Source organism: Carya illinoinensis, chromosome 8 (assembly GCF_018687715.1).
Source record: "Carya illinoinensis cultivar Pawnee chromosome 8, C.illinoinensisPawnee_v1, whole genome shotgun sequence".
Taxonomy (NCBI): Eukaryota; Viridiplantae; Streptophyta; class Magnoliopsida; order Fagales; family Juglandaceae; genus Carya; species Carya illinoinensis.
In genome coordinates, this window is record NC_056759.1 from 9,707,966 (window position 1) to 9,729,024 (window position 21,059).

Here is a 21,059-nt window from a genome sequence, read left to right on the forward strand (position 1 = left end):
TGGGTTCAATTGCCAAATTATTATATGGTGTTGTCTAAGTACATATTCCTTACTAACATATGTGATTTTTCCAATGGTTAATAGTTGGAGATTGCTACAAAGATGTCAGAGCTGGAGCCGGAGAAGAGGACTAATGAGGTTGCAGCAACAATATTTAAGGAAGTTTTGGGCCAAAGATCAGGGTATGTAAGGGGGCTTAGCGAGATGGTTATTCCGGAGTCATCTAGAGAAGCAGCTGATGCCCAAATAGCAGAATTAACTGAACGTGCAGAAAGGTTTGAGAAAGCTGCTTCAGATTATAAAGGCCAGCTTGATGACTTACGAGCGAATGTCATGATGCTAATGGAGAGACAAGTTGAATATGACAAGTTCATGGAGAGATATGAGTCAGAGCGGCAGACGCAGGGAGAGTCTCATAGAGAGACTCAGGGACCTGCATAGTTAATATTTGGCCATGAACCATTTTTTGTGAATTTTGATAAGGAGATGAAGGTGAAAGTAATATACTTTTCACAAAATGCCTCCTACTTAGTTAATATTTTGTTTAAGGTCTACTGGTGTGGGATAGGTAGTGTAAGGTTAGGTTTTGTGGATATTTTGTAGCTTATGCCATTGTACGTATCTCTAGCCACCAACTACTCACATGGAAGTTATTGGTCATTGAATGTCAAACTGCTACAACAAGGTAAGTAATGTCCTACACCCATAGGCTTTTTTATTATCTAATTTGAATTCTTAACGATTAGCATTGCATTTTATTTGCATGTTATGATTGAAATCGATTGAATAGTTTAAGAAAGAAAATCATCCCTCTTTGGTGCTACTGCAGTTTTGATTTCTCCTAAACCAGCTGGAAACCTATGAAGTATATATGAGGCCTATTTCGTATCTCATGCTATCACTTTGTATCTTTCTGTTAAAATTTCCTTATTAAGAGCTTAAAATTTCTGTCGAATACTATTATAGATTGACTATTTGGTTTTATCAATGAAGCGTCGGACGATGGTTTACAGATTCGATGACGAGAAAGAAAATTCAGATGAAGAGGATCGATAACACCACAGCACGGCATGTGACTTTCTCTAAGAGGAGGAAGTGCATATTTAAAAAGGCTCTGGAGCTCTCAACTCTCTGCGAGGCTGAAATAGCGCTCATTGTCTTCAGGGCTACCGACAAGCTCTTTGATTACGCCAGCCCAAGGTTTCTCTCCCTTTCTCACTCCTCTTTACTTATAGAGGAACAAAGTACGTAGCTTATTAGAGTAAAGTAAGTACGTAGCTGTCTACTTGTTTATGAAGATTGACTTGTTCGTGCATTCACTAATTGGTTGAAAGAGAGATAGATGCTTAATTGAAAAGATTTATTTTTCTCTTGTTTTGTTGGTAAAGTTTCATGAACTGATGGATGCTATAGGTGAGTCCAGATTGCTTTGCATACAGACTTTCTGGTGATAAAGAAAGATGTAAAGTTGGATTGGATTAGATATAGTTTTATTTATATGTGTGGGTGTTAGTTCTGAACAAAAACAGGCTAACCACTGCAATTTGAATGAGTTTTTAAGAATTAATTAAACCCTAATAGAAGAATATAGCTGATTAATAACCAGTCACCATCCAAATTTTTCCTGACATCTGAATCAGTTCAAACCCAAGCTGGCCTCCATTAAACTTTTCCATTTTAGTCATGCGATGATTAAATAATTTATGCTCATTTTCAGTTTAGAAATCAGATAAATTATAATTAATTGTCTTCATTGTATATGTGGGTTAATTCAAGTGAAAACTTGAACAGATTGTCTTTTGATTATAATTAATGTTGATATTAAATGTGGAAAAATGATACTTGTAATCTTGAGTAGCTCAATTAGGTGTTTAAGTGTTTCTTTAATGAATTACCGAAATTGAGGTATTGGTATTGTTGGAAATGACCATCTCATAAATCATAAAACAATATGGACTATAAGACTCAGATGTTTTCGTGACTATGGTGTTTGTCATTGATATTAATCATTTCTTAATATCAATGACATTACTTGTAGAAATAGAAAGATCAAAACTCCTAGTGTTATATGGAGAATTTCCTGCATTATAGAAATTTGTTGCTACATTGTTAAAAAAAAACTCTCGTGATAAAGGCATGCATGAAATGCAATTGGTATTGTTTTGGGATGATAGGTATAGGTGGATGCGCACTGTTTCATGCTTGGGATATTTAGTGAAAGCCTCAAACTGTTCTACTGGGTTAGTTTTAGACACTTGTTGTGGATTTTTGTTTTTTTGCAAGATCATCTATCGATTATTGCTTTGGGCTTTTATTCCTGTGTCCTAGAAATACATTATACTGCTATCTTTTTGGGTTCCATATGTTAAATGTCTAGAGGGTGAGAGCAAATGGGCTCATTAGTGGGATTACAACCAAAAACAATTATACCATATGCAGAACAAGTGAAACAAATATATACTTAGATGTGCTGCCATCCCTGCCCATTTACTTTATTATCTTGACATGGAGTTCTATACCAACTATGCATGGGGAAATTTATTGCTACATCATTAAAAAATCTAATTAAAAAATCTGCATACATAGTTGGTATAGAAAACATGTACGAGAACCATCTCCCACGCCGTAACCATCTTCAGCCCAGACCTACCGCTGCCGGCCACCGTGCGGCACACCACCTCTACCAAAATCTTCCCCTCCCTCCGGTGAACCACCCCACCAATTTTCACAGCCAACGGAGCCGCCGTTTGGCCGGAAAACGCCCAATAAGCCTCACGGATTTTGCTGCGATCCGCCACCGTCGCTCCACCTCCGCCACCATCTCTTCACCACTTCATCACCGGCTCCTTGCAGTCCTAACCCACCCATTTCCGGCCTCTAACAGCCACTGGAATAGCTCCCACAAGCTAGCTTTCCATTTTGGGAAATCCGGCCTTCCTCCGCCGTTTCCGCCACCACCCACGGCCAAACTTCACTTCCATTAGGTTCATAAACATCCTTAGACCCTTCCCTATCAATCCCGAGCCTTGGTTTGTCCCCGTTCAAAAGTGGGTATTTTACAACCCACGTCCACAGTGAATTTTCACTGTTACGTTGCTTTCCTTCCGCCGTTTGCAACGCCACGTGTTTTCTAAAAATACCATATAGCACTGTAAGTATTTTCCAAACTCTACTTTTAGATTTAAATATATTTTGCTCATTCAATAATTAATTGTTGTTGGTTGGCTGATTCCGGACTGAGTCCGAGGAGTTTGTGGGTCGGATGGATCGAGGACGGAGTGCTTGGTTTTGCTTGTTTGTGTTTGCTTGTTTATTTGAGCCATGAGACGTGAGTTGCATATTGTGTTTATGTGCATATTGTTTTAATCGGGAAAATCCCGCTTTATTGGCGTAAATGGTTTTTGAGTGTGTGTGTCTCACGAGCCCAAGCCGGGATGGGTTATTATCTCGGTGGAGCTCCTCTGGTCACTCGAGAGTGGATAATACTGAGTGACATCCACTGGGTTGTCACAGGGTGACGACCGGATCGCACGATACGGTAACGCTGTCGTGACGACTCCATGGTCCCTAGAGTGGAGGGGACTAGAGAATGGCCTGGCCAAGTACGCGAGTCTGAGCATCATTTGTTTAGGTGTCATATGCGTAGTCGTTACCTACGGTGTGGCACAGAGCCAGGGTGTGCGGGTGATCCCTAGGGGAGATCATGGTGCATGCATAACCAGATTGTTTTTATGGTTTTCGGATGTGGGCCATTTTCTGGGAAAATGGCGATGTTTGGTTTTCGAGGCTTTTGATCCATTTTCTGGAAAAATGGTGGTTGGGGCCATTATCTGGGATAATGGCAAGGCTTGGTTTTAAGAATATGTTTTTGTGGGCCAAATGGGTTTTTGGCGTGCGTGGAAAAATTATGTTTTATGGCACATGTGCATTGGTTTTTATTTCATGCATATTGTTTGAGTTTTATATGTTTTTATCTAGTGGTGTTTGGAGTTTACTTACCTGCGGCACCATTTTTGGTACCGTAGATTTTGGTGCAGAGATCGAGGATGAGGAGGAGGAGGCTGAGCCCGAGGATGCGGCTCCGCCGGGATGCTGATGTTATGTTTTGTATTTGGTTTAAAAATTATATTTGTGTCTTATAATATTTATTTATGTATGTTTTGAATAGTTTTGTATTAAATAAGAAAAATTCTGGTACTTAGTTATTGACTTGCTTTTCGCTGTGTATTTCTTGTGCACATTCGTCGCTTTTTCACACACTTAGCACACGTCGATAGGATGATGACCCGTGATGTCATCATCTGGACGTCTCGATTTTTCCGTGTTCGTGTGTGGGGATTTGGGGGCGCCACAGGTGGTATCAGAGCCGTTTGGCTCTGGGTAAAACCACATGTCCCATAGGTAGTACCAGAATGTTATTAAGGTTGTGTATTATGTTAAGTAAAGTTGTTACTTGATTGGTTTTATTTATTTTATTTGTTTGAACTTGTTTGCTTGTTTTTATTTATTTAGTTATGTCTTTGCAAGCTGGTTTCTTTTGTTTCTTGTGATGTGCTGTTGGTCTTTGGTTTTGTTTTTATTTGTTGTTGGTTTTATTTGTTTTTGTTTTCTTAAAGGGGGTGAAAGGTTGTGGTGGCAGGAAAATGGGGAGGCTGAAGAAATCTACTCAGGAGCCAGGGGACAATACATGATCAAGAGATGACTCCATAGCCCAAGCAATACGGCAGATGACGAAGTTTATGCAGTAGAATTTTAGGCCACAGTAGACAGGGCCTTGGCCACAACCAGAAGGACCTTGGCCACAACAAGGGGGTCCCTGGCCGCCACAAGGAGGGCCTTGTCCACAACAAGAAGGACTTTGGCCGCAACCAGGAGGTCCTTGGCCATATCAGGAAGTGCCTTGGCTTTACCCGGGAGGATCTAGCAGCATGGTGCAAGCCGGATGCACCTATGAGCGCTTTCTAGCGCATAGAACCCCACACTTCACTGGAGAAGAGGATCCGCTTCAAGCTGGAAAGTGGATCAAGGACCTGGAAAGAACTTTTGAGGTGTGTGGTTGCACCGAGGCACAACAGGTGCTTTACGCCAGCTATCTGTTGCAAGGCACTGCTTTTGATTGGTGGGATACCAAGAGGGTGATGCTAGAAGCAAAGTTGGGATCATTCGCCGCTGTAACCTGGCAGCGCTTCAAGAAAGAATTTAACGACCGCTTGTTTCCCGCATCGGTAAGGAAGCAAAAGGCCAGAGAGTTCTCAAATTTGGTCCAAGGAGGCATGACAGTGGAACAGTACGCCCGAAGGTTTATAGAACTTGGGCGGTTTGCTCCCCACCTTATCGCCACAGAGGATATGCGAGCTGAGCGTTTCCAAGAGGGACTACGCCCTGATATACGCCGTATGGTGGTCAGCCACCGGATATCCACTTTTCAGGACTTAGTGGATGTGGCCACCTTTGTGGAGCGAGAGAATAATCTGAGTATGGGCTCCCCTCCGGGTCATAAGAGGCGGAGTTTTTCTGGTGAAGAAAGCAGCTCGAGTTCACCTCAGAAATTTCTTTAGCGGACCGGAACTCGACCGCAAGCATCCTCAAGTGTTCGCATGGGAGGACGTGTGCCTGTTTGCGGAGTTTGTAATAGAGCCCATGTGGGTGAGTGCCCTTCTGGTGGGGCTCGATGTTATAATTGTGGCCAGCAAGGTCACTTTGCCCGAGAGTGTCCAAGACCAGCTCAAGGAAGCCGTGGAGGTAGACGCGGTAGAAGAACAAATCCAAGGCAAGCAGTGCAAGCCCGGGTTTATGCTGTCACACCCAGAGATGTTGATGATGAGGCACCAGCGACCCATGATGCTGGAATAATTACAGGTATGGATTAATTTAATTTAATTTTATGTTAGATTTAATTTTGGTGTATTTGGTTTCTCCTTTGTTTTTTGGATTTCATGGGTTATGTGTTTGGTTCAGGGAGAGTCCATTTGTATGAGTTTTATGCTTGCATTTTGTTTGATTCTGGTGCTTCACAGTCATTTGTATCTTCCACGTTTGTGCGGATGTGTAATTTGGTCACGAAACCTTTGCCAAAGTCATTGGTAGTGGCTTTACCCGATGGTGAAATGGTATGGTGCTCCAAGGTTGCGTTGGGATGCCCGTTAAATTTTGATGGAAGGTCTTGGATGCTGATTTGGTGGTGTTTAAGCTGTTGGGTTTTGATATCATCCTCAGGATGGATTGGCTATACCGATATTCTGCGAGTATTAATTGCAGAAGTCGGGTAATTACTTTTCAGCTTCCAGAGGGTGATTGTCTGGAATTTTTGGGGAGTAAGTTAAAAGAAAAGCAGGTAATTATATCGGCAATTCAAGCAAGAAGAGAGATTGCATGGGGAGCGGATGCATTCTTAGTTCAGATGGTGTCTGCGCCGTCTGAGAATAAGTCTTTGGCAGACATTCCAGTTGTGGAAGAATTTCCCGATGTGTTTGTGGATGACTTGCCCGGACTACCCCCTGTTCGGGAAATGGAGTTTGTTATAGACTTGGAACCTGGAGCAGCTCCGGTACATAAAGCTTCTTATCGCATGGCACCGGCTGAATTAAAAGAGTTGAAGACTCAGTTGCAAGAGCTGGTAGATAAGGGATTTATTCAACCTACTACGTCGCCGTGGGGTGCGCCAGTTTTGTTTGTTAGAAAGAAAGATGGAACCCTCCGTATGTGTATCGATTATCGGGAATTAAACAAGATGACCATCAAAAATAAATATCCTCTCCCGCGGATCGACGATTTATTTGATCAGCTTCAAGGAGCAGCCGTGTTCTCGAAGATTGATTTGAGGTCGGGATACTACCAGCTGAGGATCAGAGACAAGGATGTGCCTAAAACTGCTTTCAGGTCGAGGTATGGGCATTATGAATTTAAGGTGATGCCGTTTGGGTTAGCTAATGCCCCTACTGCTTTCATGGATTTAATGAATCGAATATTTCGACCTTATCTGGATTCCTTTGTGGTAGTATTCATTGATGATATTTTGATTTATTCCTGAGATGTTGAAGAGCATGTGTATCACCTTCATCTGGTACTTGGGAAATTGAGAGAACACCAGTTGTACGCCAAGCTCAGCAAGTGTGAATTCTGGTTAGAGGAAGTCAGATTTCTTGGGCATGTGATTTCCCGAGACGGAGTGGCCGTTGATCCTAGTAAGGTGGAAGCCATTTTATCATGGCCGCGTCTGACTACAGTGCGCGAGATCCAGAGTTTCTTGGGGCTTGCCGGATATTACCGAAGATTTGTGGAGGGATTTGCTCGCCTATCCGGACCTCTCACAGCTTTGACTCGAAAGAATGCAGAATTTGTTTGGTCAGATAAGTGTGAGAGAAGCTTCCAAGAATTGAAGAACAGGTTGACGACGGCACCAGTGTTAGCGCTTCCACAACCGCATAAGCCATTCGTAGTCTACAGTGATGCGTCTAAGTTTGGTTTGGGTTGTATCCTTATGCAGGAAGGACGGGTTGTTGCCTATGCATCTCGTCAGTTAAAGGATCATGAGAAGAATTATCCGACGCACGATCTGGAATTGGTTGCGATTGTTTTTGCTCTCAAGATCTAGTGGCACTTTTTGTATGGGGAAGCATGTGAGGTATACACCGATCACAAGAGCTTGAAGCATTTGTTTTCCCAGAAAAATCTGAACATGAGGCAGAGGCGATGGATAGAGCTAATCAGTGACTACCAGTGTGAGATCAAGTACCATCCGGGGAAGGCCAATATAGTTGCTGATGCTTTGAGCCGAAAATCGCACTTGGAAGATGAAGCCGAGCCATCAGAATTGGATTCTTTGCTTTGTGGGATGAGAAGGCTCTTTATGGAAAGCTCGCAGCAAGAAGAGATTCTATCTTCAGTTCTTTATGTTCGAGTAACTGATTTTGAGGAATTGAAGACTCTTCAAAGGAAGGATCCGAAGCTGCTGAATATCAGAAAAAGGGTCAGAAAATCTCGAGGGCCGTTGCATTATAGCATGGATAAAGATGGAATACTTCGGTTCCGAAATCGCAGAGTGGTCCCCAAAGATTCAGAATTCAAGGAGCGGATCATGGCAGAAGCTCATGCAGCCCCTTATTCAGTTCATCCCGACAGTACAAAGATGTACTGGGACTTGAAGAAAAATTATTGGTGGGATGGAATGAAGAGGGATATTGCCTTATATGTTGAGAAATGCCACACATGCCGTCAAGTGAAGGCTGAGCATCAAAGACCCGCAGGTATGCTCCAACCCCTCCCTATTCCTGAGTGGAAATGGGATGACATCACGATGGACTTTGTAGTGAGTTTGCCGAGAACGCCTAGTGGAAAAAATTCTGTTTGGGTGATTGTTGACCGGTTAACGAAGAGTGCTCATTTCTTGCCTGTTAATAACACCGATTCCTTGGGTAAGTTGACCCGCTTGTATGTCTAGGAGATAGTGCGGCTGCACGGCATAACAAAAAGTATAGTGTCGGATCGAGACCCAAGGTTCACGTCGCAGTTCTGGAAGAGTTTGCAGGCAGCTTTGGGTACTAAGTTGAAGTTCAGTACTGCTTACCACCCACAGACAGACGGCCAATCGGAGTGCACCATTCAGACACTTGAAGACATGTTGCGAGCGTGTGTCATGGAATTTCAAGGGAGTTGGGAAAAGCATTTGCCGCTCATAGAGTTTGCATATAATAACAGCTTCCATGCGACCATTCAGATGGCTCCCTATGAAGCTCTTTACGGGAGGAAGTGCAGATCGTCCTTGTGTTGGGATGAAGTTGGGGAGAGTAGGATAATTGGACCCGAAATAATTCAAGAGATGCAAAGCCAAGTTCGGATCATCAGGGATAAAATGGCGGCAGCTCAGAGTCGCCAGAAAAGCTACGCTGATAACAGGAGGAGAGAGTTATCCTTTGAAGAAGGTGATTGGGTTTATCTCAAAGTCTCTCCCATGAGAGGTGTTAAGCGTTTTGGTAAGAAGAGGAAACTAGATCCGAGGTATGTCGACCCTTTTCAGATTCTGGAGAAGGTAGGGCACGTCGCCTATAAAGTTGCTTTGCTAGAGTATTTTGGGGATATTCATGATGTCTTCCACATATCGTCCTTGAAGAAGAGCTTTGGACTACAAGAGCCACGCTTCGTCGACCCAGAGAGTATTCAGTTACAACTGGATCTCACTTATGAGGATGTTCCGTCGTAGATCATGGATTGGAAGGAGCAACAGTTGAGGTCCAAGACGATACCTTTGGTTAAGGTGGCATGGGGAGATCCGTTAGCTCAAGACTTCTCTTGGGAGCAAGTAGCGGACATGAGGGAACAATACCCATACTTGTTTGAGTAAAGCCGGTACGTTTCTTAATCTTGGTCACAGTTGGTTCATGTGATTTTATGTGGCTTGTTTTAAGTTGGTGGTTGATCTTGCAAATTTCGAGGACGAAATTTGTTTTTAAGGGGGGACGATATGATGACCCGCTTTTATGTGTATTTTCACTGAATGGTTGTTTTTAATTTAATTAATATATTAGTTTATTTATTTTAAATTAATGTATTTTAATTGGTTTTTATTTATTTGATGATGTGTTTAATTTAATTAGTCGTTTTACGGGTTTTTAATCTCGTTTTCGGCGGTTTTGTTTTGCTTTTCGGAGTAAGAATTGGACCTCATTTCTTTCCTACATCTTTTCTTTTCCCTTTTTCTTTTTTCCCTTTTTCTCTTTTCTTTCCTTTTTCTTTTTTTCTTTTTCTTTTTCTTCTTCTTTTTCCTCCCCTCTCTCCCGCGCGTAACCCCCCCCGCTCGTCTCTCTCTCTCTCCTCTCCCACGCCGGAACCATCTTCAGCCCAGACCTACTGCCGCCGGCCACCGTGGGGGACACCACCCCTACCAAAATCTTCCTCTCCCTCCGGTGAGCCACCCCACCAATTTTCACCGCCAACGGAGCCGCCGTTTGGGCTGAAAACGCCCAACAAGCCTCACGGATTTTGCTCCGATCCGCCACCCTCGCTCCACCTCCGGCCACCATCTCTTCACCACTTCATCACTGGCTCCTTGCCGTCCTAACCCACCCATTTTCGGCCTCTAACAGCCACCGAAATAGCTCCCACGAGTTAGCTTTCCATTTTGGGAAATCTGGCCTTCCTCCGCCGTTTCTGCCGCCACCCACGGCTAAACTTCACTTCCATTAGCTTCATAAACATCCTTAGACCCTTCCCTATCAATCCCGAGCCTTGGTTTGTCCCGTTTAAAAGTGGATATTTTACAACCCACGGCCACAGTGAATTTTCACTGTTACGTTGTTTTCCTTCCGCCGTTTGCAACGCCGCGTGTTTTCTAAAAATACCATATAGCACTATAAGTATTTTCCAAACTCTACTTTTAGATTTAAATATATTTTGCTCATTCAATAATTAGTTGTTGTTGGTTGGCTGATTCCGGACTGAGTCCGAGGAGTTCGGGGGTCGGATGGATCGAGGATGGAGTGCTTGGTTTTGCTTGTTTGTGTTTGCTTGTTTATTTGAGCCATGAGGCGTGAGTTGCATATTATGTTTATATGCATATTGTTTTAATCAGGAAAATCTCGCTTTATTGGCGTAAATGGTTTTTGGGTGCGTGTGTCTCACGAGCCCAAGCCGGGATGGGTTATTATCTCGGTGGAGCTCCTCTGGTCACTCGGGAGTGGATAATACTGAGTGACATCCCCTGGGTTGTCGCAGGGCGACGACCGGATCGCACGATACGGTAACGCTGTCGTGATGACTCCGTGGTCCCTAGAGTGGCGGGGACTAGAGGATGGCCTGGCCAGGTACGCGCAGGGCGCGAGTCTGGGCATCGCTTTTTTAGGTGTCACATGCGTAGTCATTACCTGCGGTGTGGCACAGAGCCAGGGTGTGCGGGTGATCCCTAGGGGAGATCATGGTGCATGTATAACCGAATTGTTTTTATGGTTTTCGGATGTGGGCCATTTTCTGGGAAAATGGCGATGTTTGGTTTTCGAGGCTTTTGATCCATTTTCTGGGAAAATGGTGGTTGGGGCCATTATCTGGGATAATGGCAAGGCTTGGTTTTAAGAATATGTTTTTGTGGGCCAAATGAGTTTTTGGCATGCGTGGAAAAATTATGTTTTATGGCGCATGTGCATTGGTTTTTATTTCATGCATATTGTTTGAGTTTTATATGTTTTTATCTAGTGGTGTTTGGAGTTTACTTACCTGCGGCATCATTTTTGGTACCGTAGATTTTGGTGCAGAGATCGAGGATGTGGCTCCGCCGGGATGCTGATGTTATGTTTTGTATTTGGTTTAAAAATTATATTTGTGTCTTGTAATATTTATTTATGTATGTTTTGAATAGTTTTGTTTTAAACAAGAAAAATTCTGGTACTTAGTTATTGACTTGGTTTTCGCTGCATATTTCTTGTGCACATTCGTCGCTTTTTCACACACTTGGCACACGTCGATATGATGATGACCCGTAATGTCATCATCCGGACGTCTCGATTTTCCCGTGTTCGTGCGTGGGGATTTGGGGGCTCCACAATACCTGTTGTAAGTCAGCGCCAAGGTCGAGGCAGCATGAGGGATGCCTACATAGAGAAAGTAAGGAAAATTGGTAAAATTAAGTTTATATTCCTAATGATCACACCAGCGGCTCTGGGGATTCGGCAACTTGGCTTACTTCTTATATTGGTACCCTTACTCGCGCATATGCACCGATGTCTACATCCTCCTGGGCTAAAGTTCTCCAAGATGTGAAAGACCACATAAAAAAATGTTACCTGGTAATGAGCTACATCCCAAGAAATTAAGTATAACATGTTGATTTAAAGTTAGTTTTTATTTATACTAATTGTTTTTCATTTACGAAAGGACGAGTGTGAACTTAATTTTGGCCAATGAAAGGATCGACTAATGGGTAAGGAGCTGATGTTGAATGTATTCTGAAAATACAAAGGTCGATGCCATGCACACGATCAGAAGTTCAGTACTATGATAGAGGCGTGTCAAAATCCATTCCAAGCAATGCCACCACACGAATGTGAGATGGTTTGTGATATGTTTGAAGATCCTGCTTAATAGGTAATTTCGTTGCTATCTTTTTTTAATAATATATGATAGATATATTAAACATATAGTTATAATATTTTCTTTAGCAACGGAGTATTGTGAACAAAGTAAATAAATTAAATTTAATGATACACCATCATGCGGGTTCTCGATCTTTTCATCGTTTGTCTAAAAAAATGATCAGTTAATCTACTCCCCGTTAAGTATTAAGATATGCAATCTTTTGATTTAAGTTCTAATCTAAATTTTCCTTTTGTAGCAAGAAGAAAGTCTTGCTGACTATGATCTACCCCAATTGTATGCTAAAGCACATATGCTTGGACCATTCTTGAAGCAGAGACAAATTATGTAAGTTAAAATTTATTTAATTCAAGTCTAATATAGTATTTTTGTTACTTATATTTATATATTATGTTTTTTTTTTTTTGTAGGACAAGATGATATTTCTTAAGGAAGATGCTGCGGACCATCTGATGAATCATTTGTGAATGATGCTCAGATCCTTTCTCAAGTTCTTGGATCATGTTCTAAATATTTGACGGGCTTAGGATGTTGCATGAAGCCATCTTCGACATCATCATTCTCTTCTAAAAACAGATCAAAAGACAACAAGACTAAGGCATTAGAGGAAGTAGCACTTGAAATAGAACATTTGAAGTTCAAGGAAAAATAATTGTTGGCCCGATTAGATCAAGCAGTAGATTTTGAGGCGAGATTAGAAGAGAACGTGTAGAAGAGGCTGGAGTTGAATAACCAAAAAATGTTTTACTAGTGGCAATCAATGATGTCTGAAAACTCTATGACACCACCACAATCTTAAAATTTATTTTTCTTTAATTGTCTTTCACTTATGATGTTACAAAAAATTTGAACAATTGTGATATTTGAATTACAATTTCTTCAATATGTATGATATTTTTAATAAATTATGTTCTATAAGATTAATAAAGTTCGAACAATAAACAATTTGTTCAAATGGTCAATTACAATTTATAAATCCAGTTGAATAAAAAAATACTTATTCGAACAAAAACTAACTCATTCGAACGACAACCGAGTAGCACAGTCCGTATGATAGTTCGAACAATAAAATATTGTTTTGAACAATACTAACGTGCAAAACCCCGTTTGAACAGACGGAATTTCTGAAAATAAAAAGTCTGTTCAAATGACCAAAATTTATGTTCAAATACAAATCATTTGAAAAATTTATTTGTTCAAACTCATAAAATCTATTCAAACATTCATTCTGTTTGAACAGGATCAAATATGGTCATTAGTTCGAATAAAAAAATCTAATAGTTTGAATAGTACTTGTTGGTTTGATCGGGTAGGTTTCTATTCGAACGATTTATTAAGATGAAAAGAATTCGTCTAAAAAAACCTGTTCGAACAGTTTCGACTGGATCAGCCCAATTTTGTCCTTAAAAATGATTTTTTGAGATGAAATTCACTTTTCGTCTCCAAAGACATTTCAAGATAGCCTTTTCGAGACAAAATAGAGATGAAATTTTTTCATCTAAAAAAATTTTTAGGGACGAATTTTGGATTTTTGGAGACAAAATGATTTGTCTCAAAAACTCCAAACTCTTGTAGTGCATATTGTGCAATTCTTGAGATTCACCCTTAAGTTGGGCATATATATTTAATGTGCTCATCTTGGACGGCAAAAAATGGAATGTAGCAGCTGGTAAAGCTATGGTGAACATATCTGCTAGTTGGAACTTGGTATTGATGTGCATTGGTGTGATGACTCCATTTGAACCCTTTATCTAACAAAATGACAGTCTCTCATTAAAAATATGATTTTTGGTGAGATGGAGAGTTGCTTGACTATCACAATATAGGAGGGTAGGTTGGGAATGATCAGTATTGAAGTCTTTTAGTAGAGATATCAATTAGATGACCTCACAACTGGTTTGAGCTAAAGCATAATATTCTGCTTCAGTAGATGAGCAAGAAACAGTAGCTTGTTTCTTTGATTTTCAGCTAACGAAGGAGTCCCCAATGAATATACAAAACCCATTAACTGACCTCCTGGTCTCTGGACAAGCTGCCCAGTCTGAATCACTTAAGGCCTTGAGGTGTAAAGAGGATTTATTTGAGAAGAAAATGCCTAGCCCAATGGAACCCTTTAGATATTTCAGGATTCTATGAGTTGCATGCAAGTGAGACTACGTTGGTTATCCATGAACTGGCTTAGGATATTAATAGCATATGTAGTATCTGGCCTGGGGATGGATAGGACGATAAGTCGTCCAATTAGTCTTCTATAGCTTGTGATATCACTTAAGAGATCTGAATTTGAATGTGCAAGCTTGTGATTGATTTCTATTAGAGTTGTGACTGACTTGTTGCAGCCAAGGAGCCTAGCATCTTGAAGAATTTTAAGGGTGTATTTTCTTTGACATAAGTGAATTCCAGCAGCTGATTTTGCTATTTTTAGTCCAAGAAATACTTCAAAGGGCCTAAATCTTTGATTTTAAATTGTGAGTGTAGGTTTTTCTTGACACTGTCAATGGTTGTTAAGCTGGAGCTTCCTACTACAAAATCATCTACATAGACCAATAAAGTTGTGAATCCATGCTCATCATTTCTTGTGAATAAAGAGTAATCAGACTTTGATGGATTGAAACCAATAGAAATGAGAGCAGTAGAAAATTTTGAGTGCCACTGTCGAGAGGCCTGCTTGAGGCCATAGAGAGACTTATGCAAACGACATACCAACTCTTTGTTTTCATGAGGTGACTCCCCCTTAACTTGAAAACCTGGAGGTAACTTCATATATAGTTCCTCATCTTGATCACCATGGAGGAAAGCATTATGCACATCTAGTTGAGATAGATGCCAACTATTGATGGTTGCCAAGGCTAAGAAAACTTGAACAGTAGTGATTTTAGCCACATGACTAAAAGTTTCTTGATAATCAAAGCCTTTCCTTTGTGTGTAGCCCTTTGCCACCAATCTAGCTTTGTGTCTCTCTACTGTTACATCTACTTAACTTTCACCTTATAAACATATTTACATCCAATGGCCTTTTTTTCTAGAGGTGAAGTAGTGATGGTCCATGTCCCATTAGCCTCTAAAGCATCTAACTTAGCTTGCATTGCATCTCTCCAATGCTGGGAGATCACGGCCTCTACACAGGTTGTGGGTTCGTTGGTGAGGGAAAGAGAAAGTGCATAGGCTTTATAAGGAGGAGATAGTTGTGCATAAGAAAACTGTTTATGGGTAGAGTGTTTAGTAGAGTGATGAAAAGAAGGGTTATGAGAGGTAGTAGTGGCTAACTGACAATGAATGTCATATAGGTAAGTTGGTAATTGTTTGAGCCGAGTGGACCTTCTAAGAGGAATATTGAGAGGAGTGTCAAGATGTTGAGGGGAATTGGGAGTAATTTGCTAAGTGGAATCCTAGTATGGAGAGGAAGGACGTGATGATGAGTCATGAGAGTGATCATGAGTCAAGTAATCAGATTCAGTTTCAAGAGTGGGAGGTGTAGGATGAAGGGGATAGGGAAAGCATAGAATCTGGTAGAGCTGGAAGAAGAACTAGGTCATGACAGGAAGTAGGAGAGGGAGAAGGACTTGAACTGAGACCTTGGAAAGGGAAGGAGGACTCATGAAAGATGGCATCCCTTAAGCTGAAAATGGTTTGAGTTCCCAAATCATAGATGTTATAGCCTTTGAAGCACGCTGGATACCTGAGAAAGATGCATTTCTTAGCTCTAGGATCAAGTTTTGTTCTGTTATGTTTAAGGTTAGAAACAAAATACAATTATCCAAAAACTCTTAAACGATGGTAGGAAGGTTTTGATGCAAATAAAACTTCATAGGGGGACCTGTTTTGAAGAGTAAGAGTAGGGATTCTATTAATTAAGTAGGTCGCTGTTAAGACAGCCTCTACCCAAAACTTGATTGGAAGAGATGCTTGAAAAAGGGAGGCTCATGTGACAGAGAGGAGATGTTGATGTTTTCTCTCCACCACTCCATTTTGTTGTGGAGTGTAAACACAAGATTTTTAATGCAAAATACCATGAGAGTTATAAAACTCAGGCATGTGAAATTTAGGTCCATTATCTGATCTAACTTGCTTTATTTTGGCATTAAATTGATGTCTGGTTCAAATTTATGATGTTTGAGACTTTAGAAATGTCACACTCTTAGTTTCTGAATTTTGATAAATAAAAAAATGCAAAACTGAATTTTCCCTATTCCCTAAGTCTTCCTTGAAAAACTTCAGAAAGTCATCAGATGTTTTGCCATTATTTTCAAAATGGATCAACATAATAAAAAATTCTCCTACTTCCTCCATTTTGCAAGAGATACAAAGTCCCTTGGATATTAAAGCGGAGCTACGATTGGAATGGTGATTTACTGGTCTGACATTGGTTTGTTATGGTCTGACATTGGTTTGTTAAGTGGTGGGACAGATTTCCCCTTACACAAGATGTTATTGACAATATTGCTCAAGACTTTTCTCAAATGATCCAAATTTGAAGAGTATTGAGGAATTTCCACTTGTTAATAGATAGCTTTGCCTGAATATCCAAATACTCGGGCCATGACTTCTGCTAAACGTTCTACTTCTGTTAAATCTGATAAATCCAGCAAATCTTCTAATTCAAGGAAAAGAAGAATTTGATCCAAGGATTAACAAAAAAAGATTTGATTTATCAACTACAGAAGCAAGTGCAGAACAATGATAAAACTGGTAAAAATAATTATGATACTAAGTCAAAAAATCTTCTGAAGCTTCAATTGCTAATCCTTACAGTAACATATTTGGACATGATTTAAAAGACACTCCAAGGTTATTTGATGACTAATCTGTCGACACAAACCAATAAATTTTTCAAAGCACCAAATGACCACCATCTTTAAAAGACTGATTGGTTGCATGCTTTTATGAGAAGATTCTTGCTGCTGTACTTTCGGCACAAAGGACAAAAATGATTCTCCCACAATTCACGCAAAGAAAGTACTCAAAGCTTGTATATATATATATATATATATTTCCTTTAATTTGAATTTCAAATCTCGAATGTTAAGATTTTCACTACTTTCAAGAAATGATGCATCAGCACGTATAGTTATGTAAGTAAAATTGTAAGTATCAATTGCATTTTTCTTCATATATTAATCTCTCAAACTTAAAATCCTCATGTTCTTGTCTGAATTTGAGGGGATTTTAATTTCACGACAACTATTGAATCTAAAATCATTGGAAACTTGATCAAGGAAGTTACCAAATCAAGATAACATATGAATATAGTCTCTTAGTCTTTCATTATAGGTAGATCATTGCATTCCATTACATATCTTATTCACAGGACCGTCCACAGTATATTGAGGGTACGAGCAGCCATTCTTGTAGTTCTTTCACTACTTCTTCTTGGGAGCAAGGTTTGCTTTGATTTTGTCAACCACCTTGCCATCCAACTAGAAGGCTATCTCCAACACATTGTCCGGCACCGATGGTGACGGAGCGAAAAGTAATGTGGCAATGACTTGGGTGCCTGGCAGTTGGCCATTGAAGCCTGAGATCATAGAAGCAGGCTTGTCGCCATTGTTCTTTTGAAAATGGATCAGTCCCCTGGGAAACACAAAGATCTCACATGTCTTGATGGTCTTGGAGATGAGCTTGTTTGTTGTGGTGATGAAGCCTACTTTCAGCTCGCCTTCAAAGTGAATATGGTCTGGGTAGCTTGCAGGTGAGTGTGAGGAGAGTTGAGTCCACCAGATGCATAGTCAATGCATGCCAACGACACACCGAGCATATTAAGGCTTGAAACCTATGGGGAATATGTCGTAAAAGCAAATCGTAATTTCCTCCTTATTAAATAAAATTGTTTAAACCTAATGATTAAGAAAGTGTTTTTTAGTGTATTGATATCTGTTTCTTATTTTAAAAAAATATTTTTAAATGTTAAAAAAATATAAAAAATATAAAAAAGAAAAAAGTAAGGAGAAGACAAATTTGTGCTAGCGGGCACGCCAAGCAGTCAAAGTTGAGCGGCATGCTAGCACTACTCTTTTTATTTTCCCCTGCAAGAAATGCAAAAAGAAACTCCACTTTTCAACTATACCCTTCAACTACCTTCTTTTCTTTTCTTTTTTTTTTCTTTTTTTTTTCAAACATAACATATATTTCGTTACTCAATCATTGAAGATTCTTAATACAATGAGGATAGTCCTCTACAAGAATGCTCTCCTCAGAGAGATCAAATGCATTCCTTGCTAGGCAATGTGCCACTGAAATAACCTTCCTAGGAACATGCTCGATAGACCAAGATTGAAACTGTGCTAACATTTTTTTCGCATCATGAATGATCAAACCCACTGAGCTTCAACTATAATCATTTCCTCTAATAGCCTTAACTACCTGCAATGAGTTCCCCTCCAGCATGATGTTTGAAGACATACACAGCTCGAGGCAGAGGGTGATGGCTCTCTGTATAGCTACTGCTTCTCCTAGAAGTGGATTAGGATACAAGTCACGGGTGGATCTCAAAGTGACACTAACTCTTCGCTCCCAATCTCTAATTATCATACTTATACCCACCTTGCAGTGAGTTTTGTCGATAGCGGTATCCCAATTAAGTTTGTAGTAGTTCGAGGGGGGCTTGCACCGTGTGGGAGCTAAGTCATCTGCAGATGGAGTCTTTTTCAGTTTCTGTATGTCTAGTTGATACACTTGGAGGTCAAAGATGCTTGATGCTACTCACTAAATGACTTGCTGGGGTGAGGAAAAATGAGACTCAAACACCCATTTGTTCATTCTTTTACAAATAAAATTAAGTGCATATGTTGTTCAGCAAGTTCTTCCCTAACAGGATTGAGAAGAAGTGATCCAAGACCTCATAGAAAGTGCCCTCCATGACTGAACATTTTTGTAACCTCCTCGAGTAGCCACTCCAGATAGCTTGAGCTACCTTACACGACCAGAGGGCATGAGTCACTGTTTCAGGATGCAGGAGACAAATTGGTCAATTTGAGACATCCAGCACCTTTTCCTTAAGTAGGTTGACCTTGGTTGGAAGAATGTCTTTGGTTGCTCGCCACAAGAAGGTCTTGACTGAATAAGGAAGTTTAATTTTCCAAATGTTATTCCAAAGTGCAGGGGAGGCCTTTGGTATTGATGATTGTCCCAAGCAAATTTTTGTGACTGTGCCTTGGAGGTGATAAGCAGACTTAACAGAAAATTTACCATTACCTATGCAACTCCAAGTCAACTGGTCTTGGCTTCCACAAGGGCTAGTTGGGAGTTTCATAATAGTTGCAGCCTCGGACTCATTCCCTGCCTGGGAGAGTAAATTGGATTTTCACCTACCCATTTTAGCTTTGACTCTGTCCAGAATGGAATTAAAGGCCCTTGATCTAAACCTGCCAACAAATGATGGTAAACTAAGGTATTTGTCAAATGAACATGTTGCTCAAAAACCTGTTGTGGCCAATATAGCTTACTGAGAGGCTGGCTAGGTTTTTTTGTTGAAGTAAATGGAGGTCTTCTCCAAGTTAAGCCTCTGACCAAAGGCTAACTCATAAGTACTTAAGATGTTCTTTAACCTGCTCCATTTAGAAGGAAGGGAATTGCAAAATACTAGACTATCATCTGCAAAGAAGAGATGATTAACAGACAAAGAACCTCTAGCTATAGGAAAACCAGAAATGACACCCTTATGCTCAGCTTGATTTAAAGATTGACTTAGCACTTCTAAACAGATGATAAATAAATAGGGGGAGAGGGGGTCTCCCTGTCTTATGCCCCTTGAAGGCTTGAAAGATGCTTGAGGGAAGCCATTAAGTAGAATAGAATAAGAAATAGTGCCAATACATTGCATAATGAGTTCTATCCATGAACTGTCAAATCCCATTCTTGCCATTACAGCCTTTAGAAAGCTCCATTCGACTCTATCATAGGACGTATTCATGTCGAGTTTTAAGGCCATGACACCTTCCTTTCGTCTTCTCAGCCTGTTTTGCATAGAGTGAAGTAATTCCTATGCCACTATGATGTTATTAGAAATTAGCCTTCCCCAGACAAAGCACTTTGAGTTGGAGATATCAGGTGAGGCAAGATGGATTTAAGTCTATTTGCTATAACCTTTGCAATAATTTTATAGAGGACATTACAAAGGCTAATTGGTCTATAGTTTGAAACCAATCGAGGAGTTTGTTTCTTGGGAATGAGTGTTATAAAGGTTTGGTTTATGGCATGGAAACCAGACCTTGAGTTGAGCAGCTCTATCACCATAGATACCACATTGTCCCCCACAATTGACCAGTACTTTGATAAAACACTGCTAGAAAACCATCTGGGCCAGGGAACTCAAGAGGGTTCATTTCAAAGATAGCCTTTTCCACTTCCTCTCTAGTGTAAGCCTTTGTCAGGTGCATGTTCATCTCAGCAGTGATTGTTGGTTCTATTTGTGTCAAGATTTCATGAATACCTACTAGATTTGAGGAAGAGAACAAGTTCTGGTAAGATTTTTGAAACTCCTCCCAGTGTCCTCTCTGGTGGATAGTATATTTCCCTCCTCATCATGAATTTTTCTAATAAGATTCCTTTGTTTTCTTTGAGTGGCACACTTATCAAAATATTTTGTGTTTCTGTCCCCCTCTTGTAGCCACTTTTGTTTCGCTCTTTGCCACCAAATCAGATCCTTTTCCTCTAGGTAACTATCCAGTTCTTTTTGGAGAGCTCTAATCTGTTCAATTTCTTGGCCATTGTTAAGTTCTTACAACACTCTTAATGCTTGTCTTTTATGATCCCCCATTTTCTACTTGTTTCTATTCGAGTTTCTATGCTACTCTCTAAGTTGGAACTTGATCTCTCAAATCCCCTTCTGGTGACTTTTGGGCTAGATTGTCAGGAGCCATACCAAGCTCTCTTGATGACTTCTATGCATTCCTCAGTTTTTGACCATGTTTCCTCATACCTAAAGACCCTTTTTGTTTGATAGATACTAGACTCGAATCCTTGACTTCAAATGAATAAAT

At 40.4% G+C, this 21,059-nt stretch overlaps 1 protein-coding gene across 1 annotated transcript; it reads left to right on the top strand.

Moving 5' to 3' along the window:
• The first annotated feature begins 1,018 nt into the window (after positions 1-1,018).
• Positions 1,019-19,526, top strand: LOC122274383 (protein TRANSPARENT TESTA 16-like). Its single transcript, XM_043083422.1, has 4 exons — positions 1,019-1,200; positions 17,390-17,462; positions 17,649-17,770; positions 19,415-19,526. The coding sequence occupies exons 1-4, from the start codon at positions 1,019-1,021 to the stop codon at positions 19,524-19,526; spliced, it is 489 nt and encodes a 162-aa protein (XP_042939356.1).
• The last annotated feature ends 1,533 nt before the right edge of the window (positions 19,527-21,059 follow it).

What these genes read in the sequence shown, in the direction of transcription:
- LOC122274383 (XM_043083422.1), top strand. Translation starts at nt 1,019, where the DNA reads ATGACGAGAAAGAAAATTCAGATGAAGAGGATCGATAACACCACAGCA. An exon ending in TACTTCTTCTTGGGAGCAAG is followed by an intron (nt 17,463 to 17,648) that starts GTTTGCTTTGAT and finishes AAAATGGATCAG; the next exon opens with TCCCCTGGGAAACACAAAGA. An exon ending in ATGGTCTGGGTAGCTTGCAG is followed by an intron (nt 17,771 to 19,414) that starts GTGAGTGTGAGG and finishes GACTCTGTCCAG; the next exon opens with AATGGAATTAAAGGCCCTTG.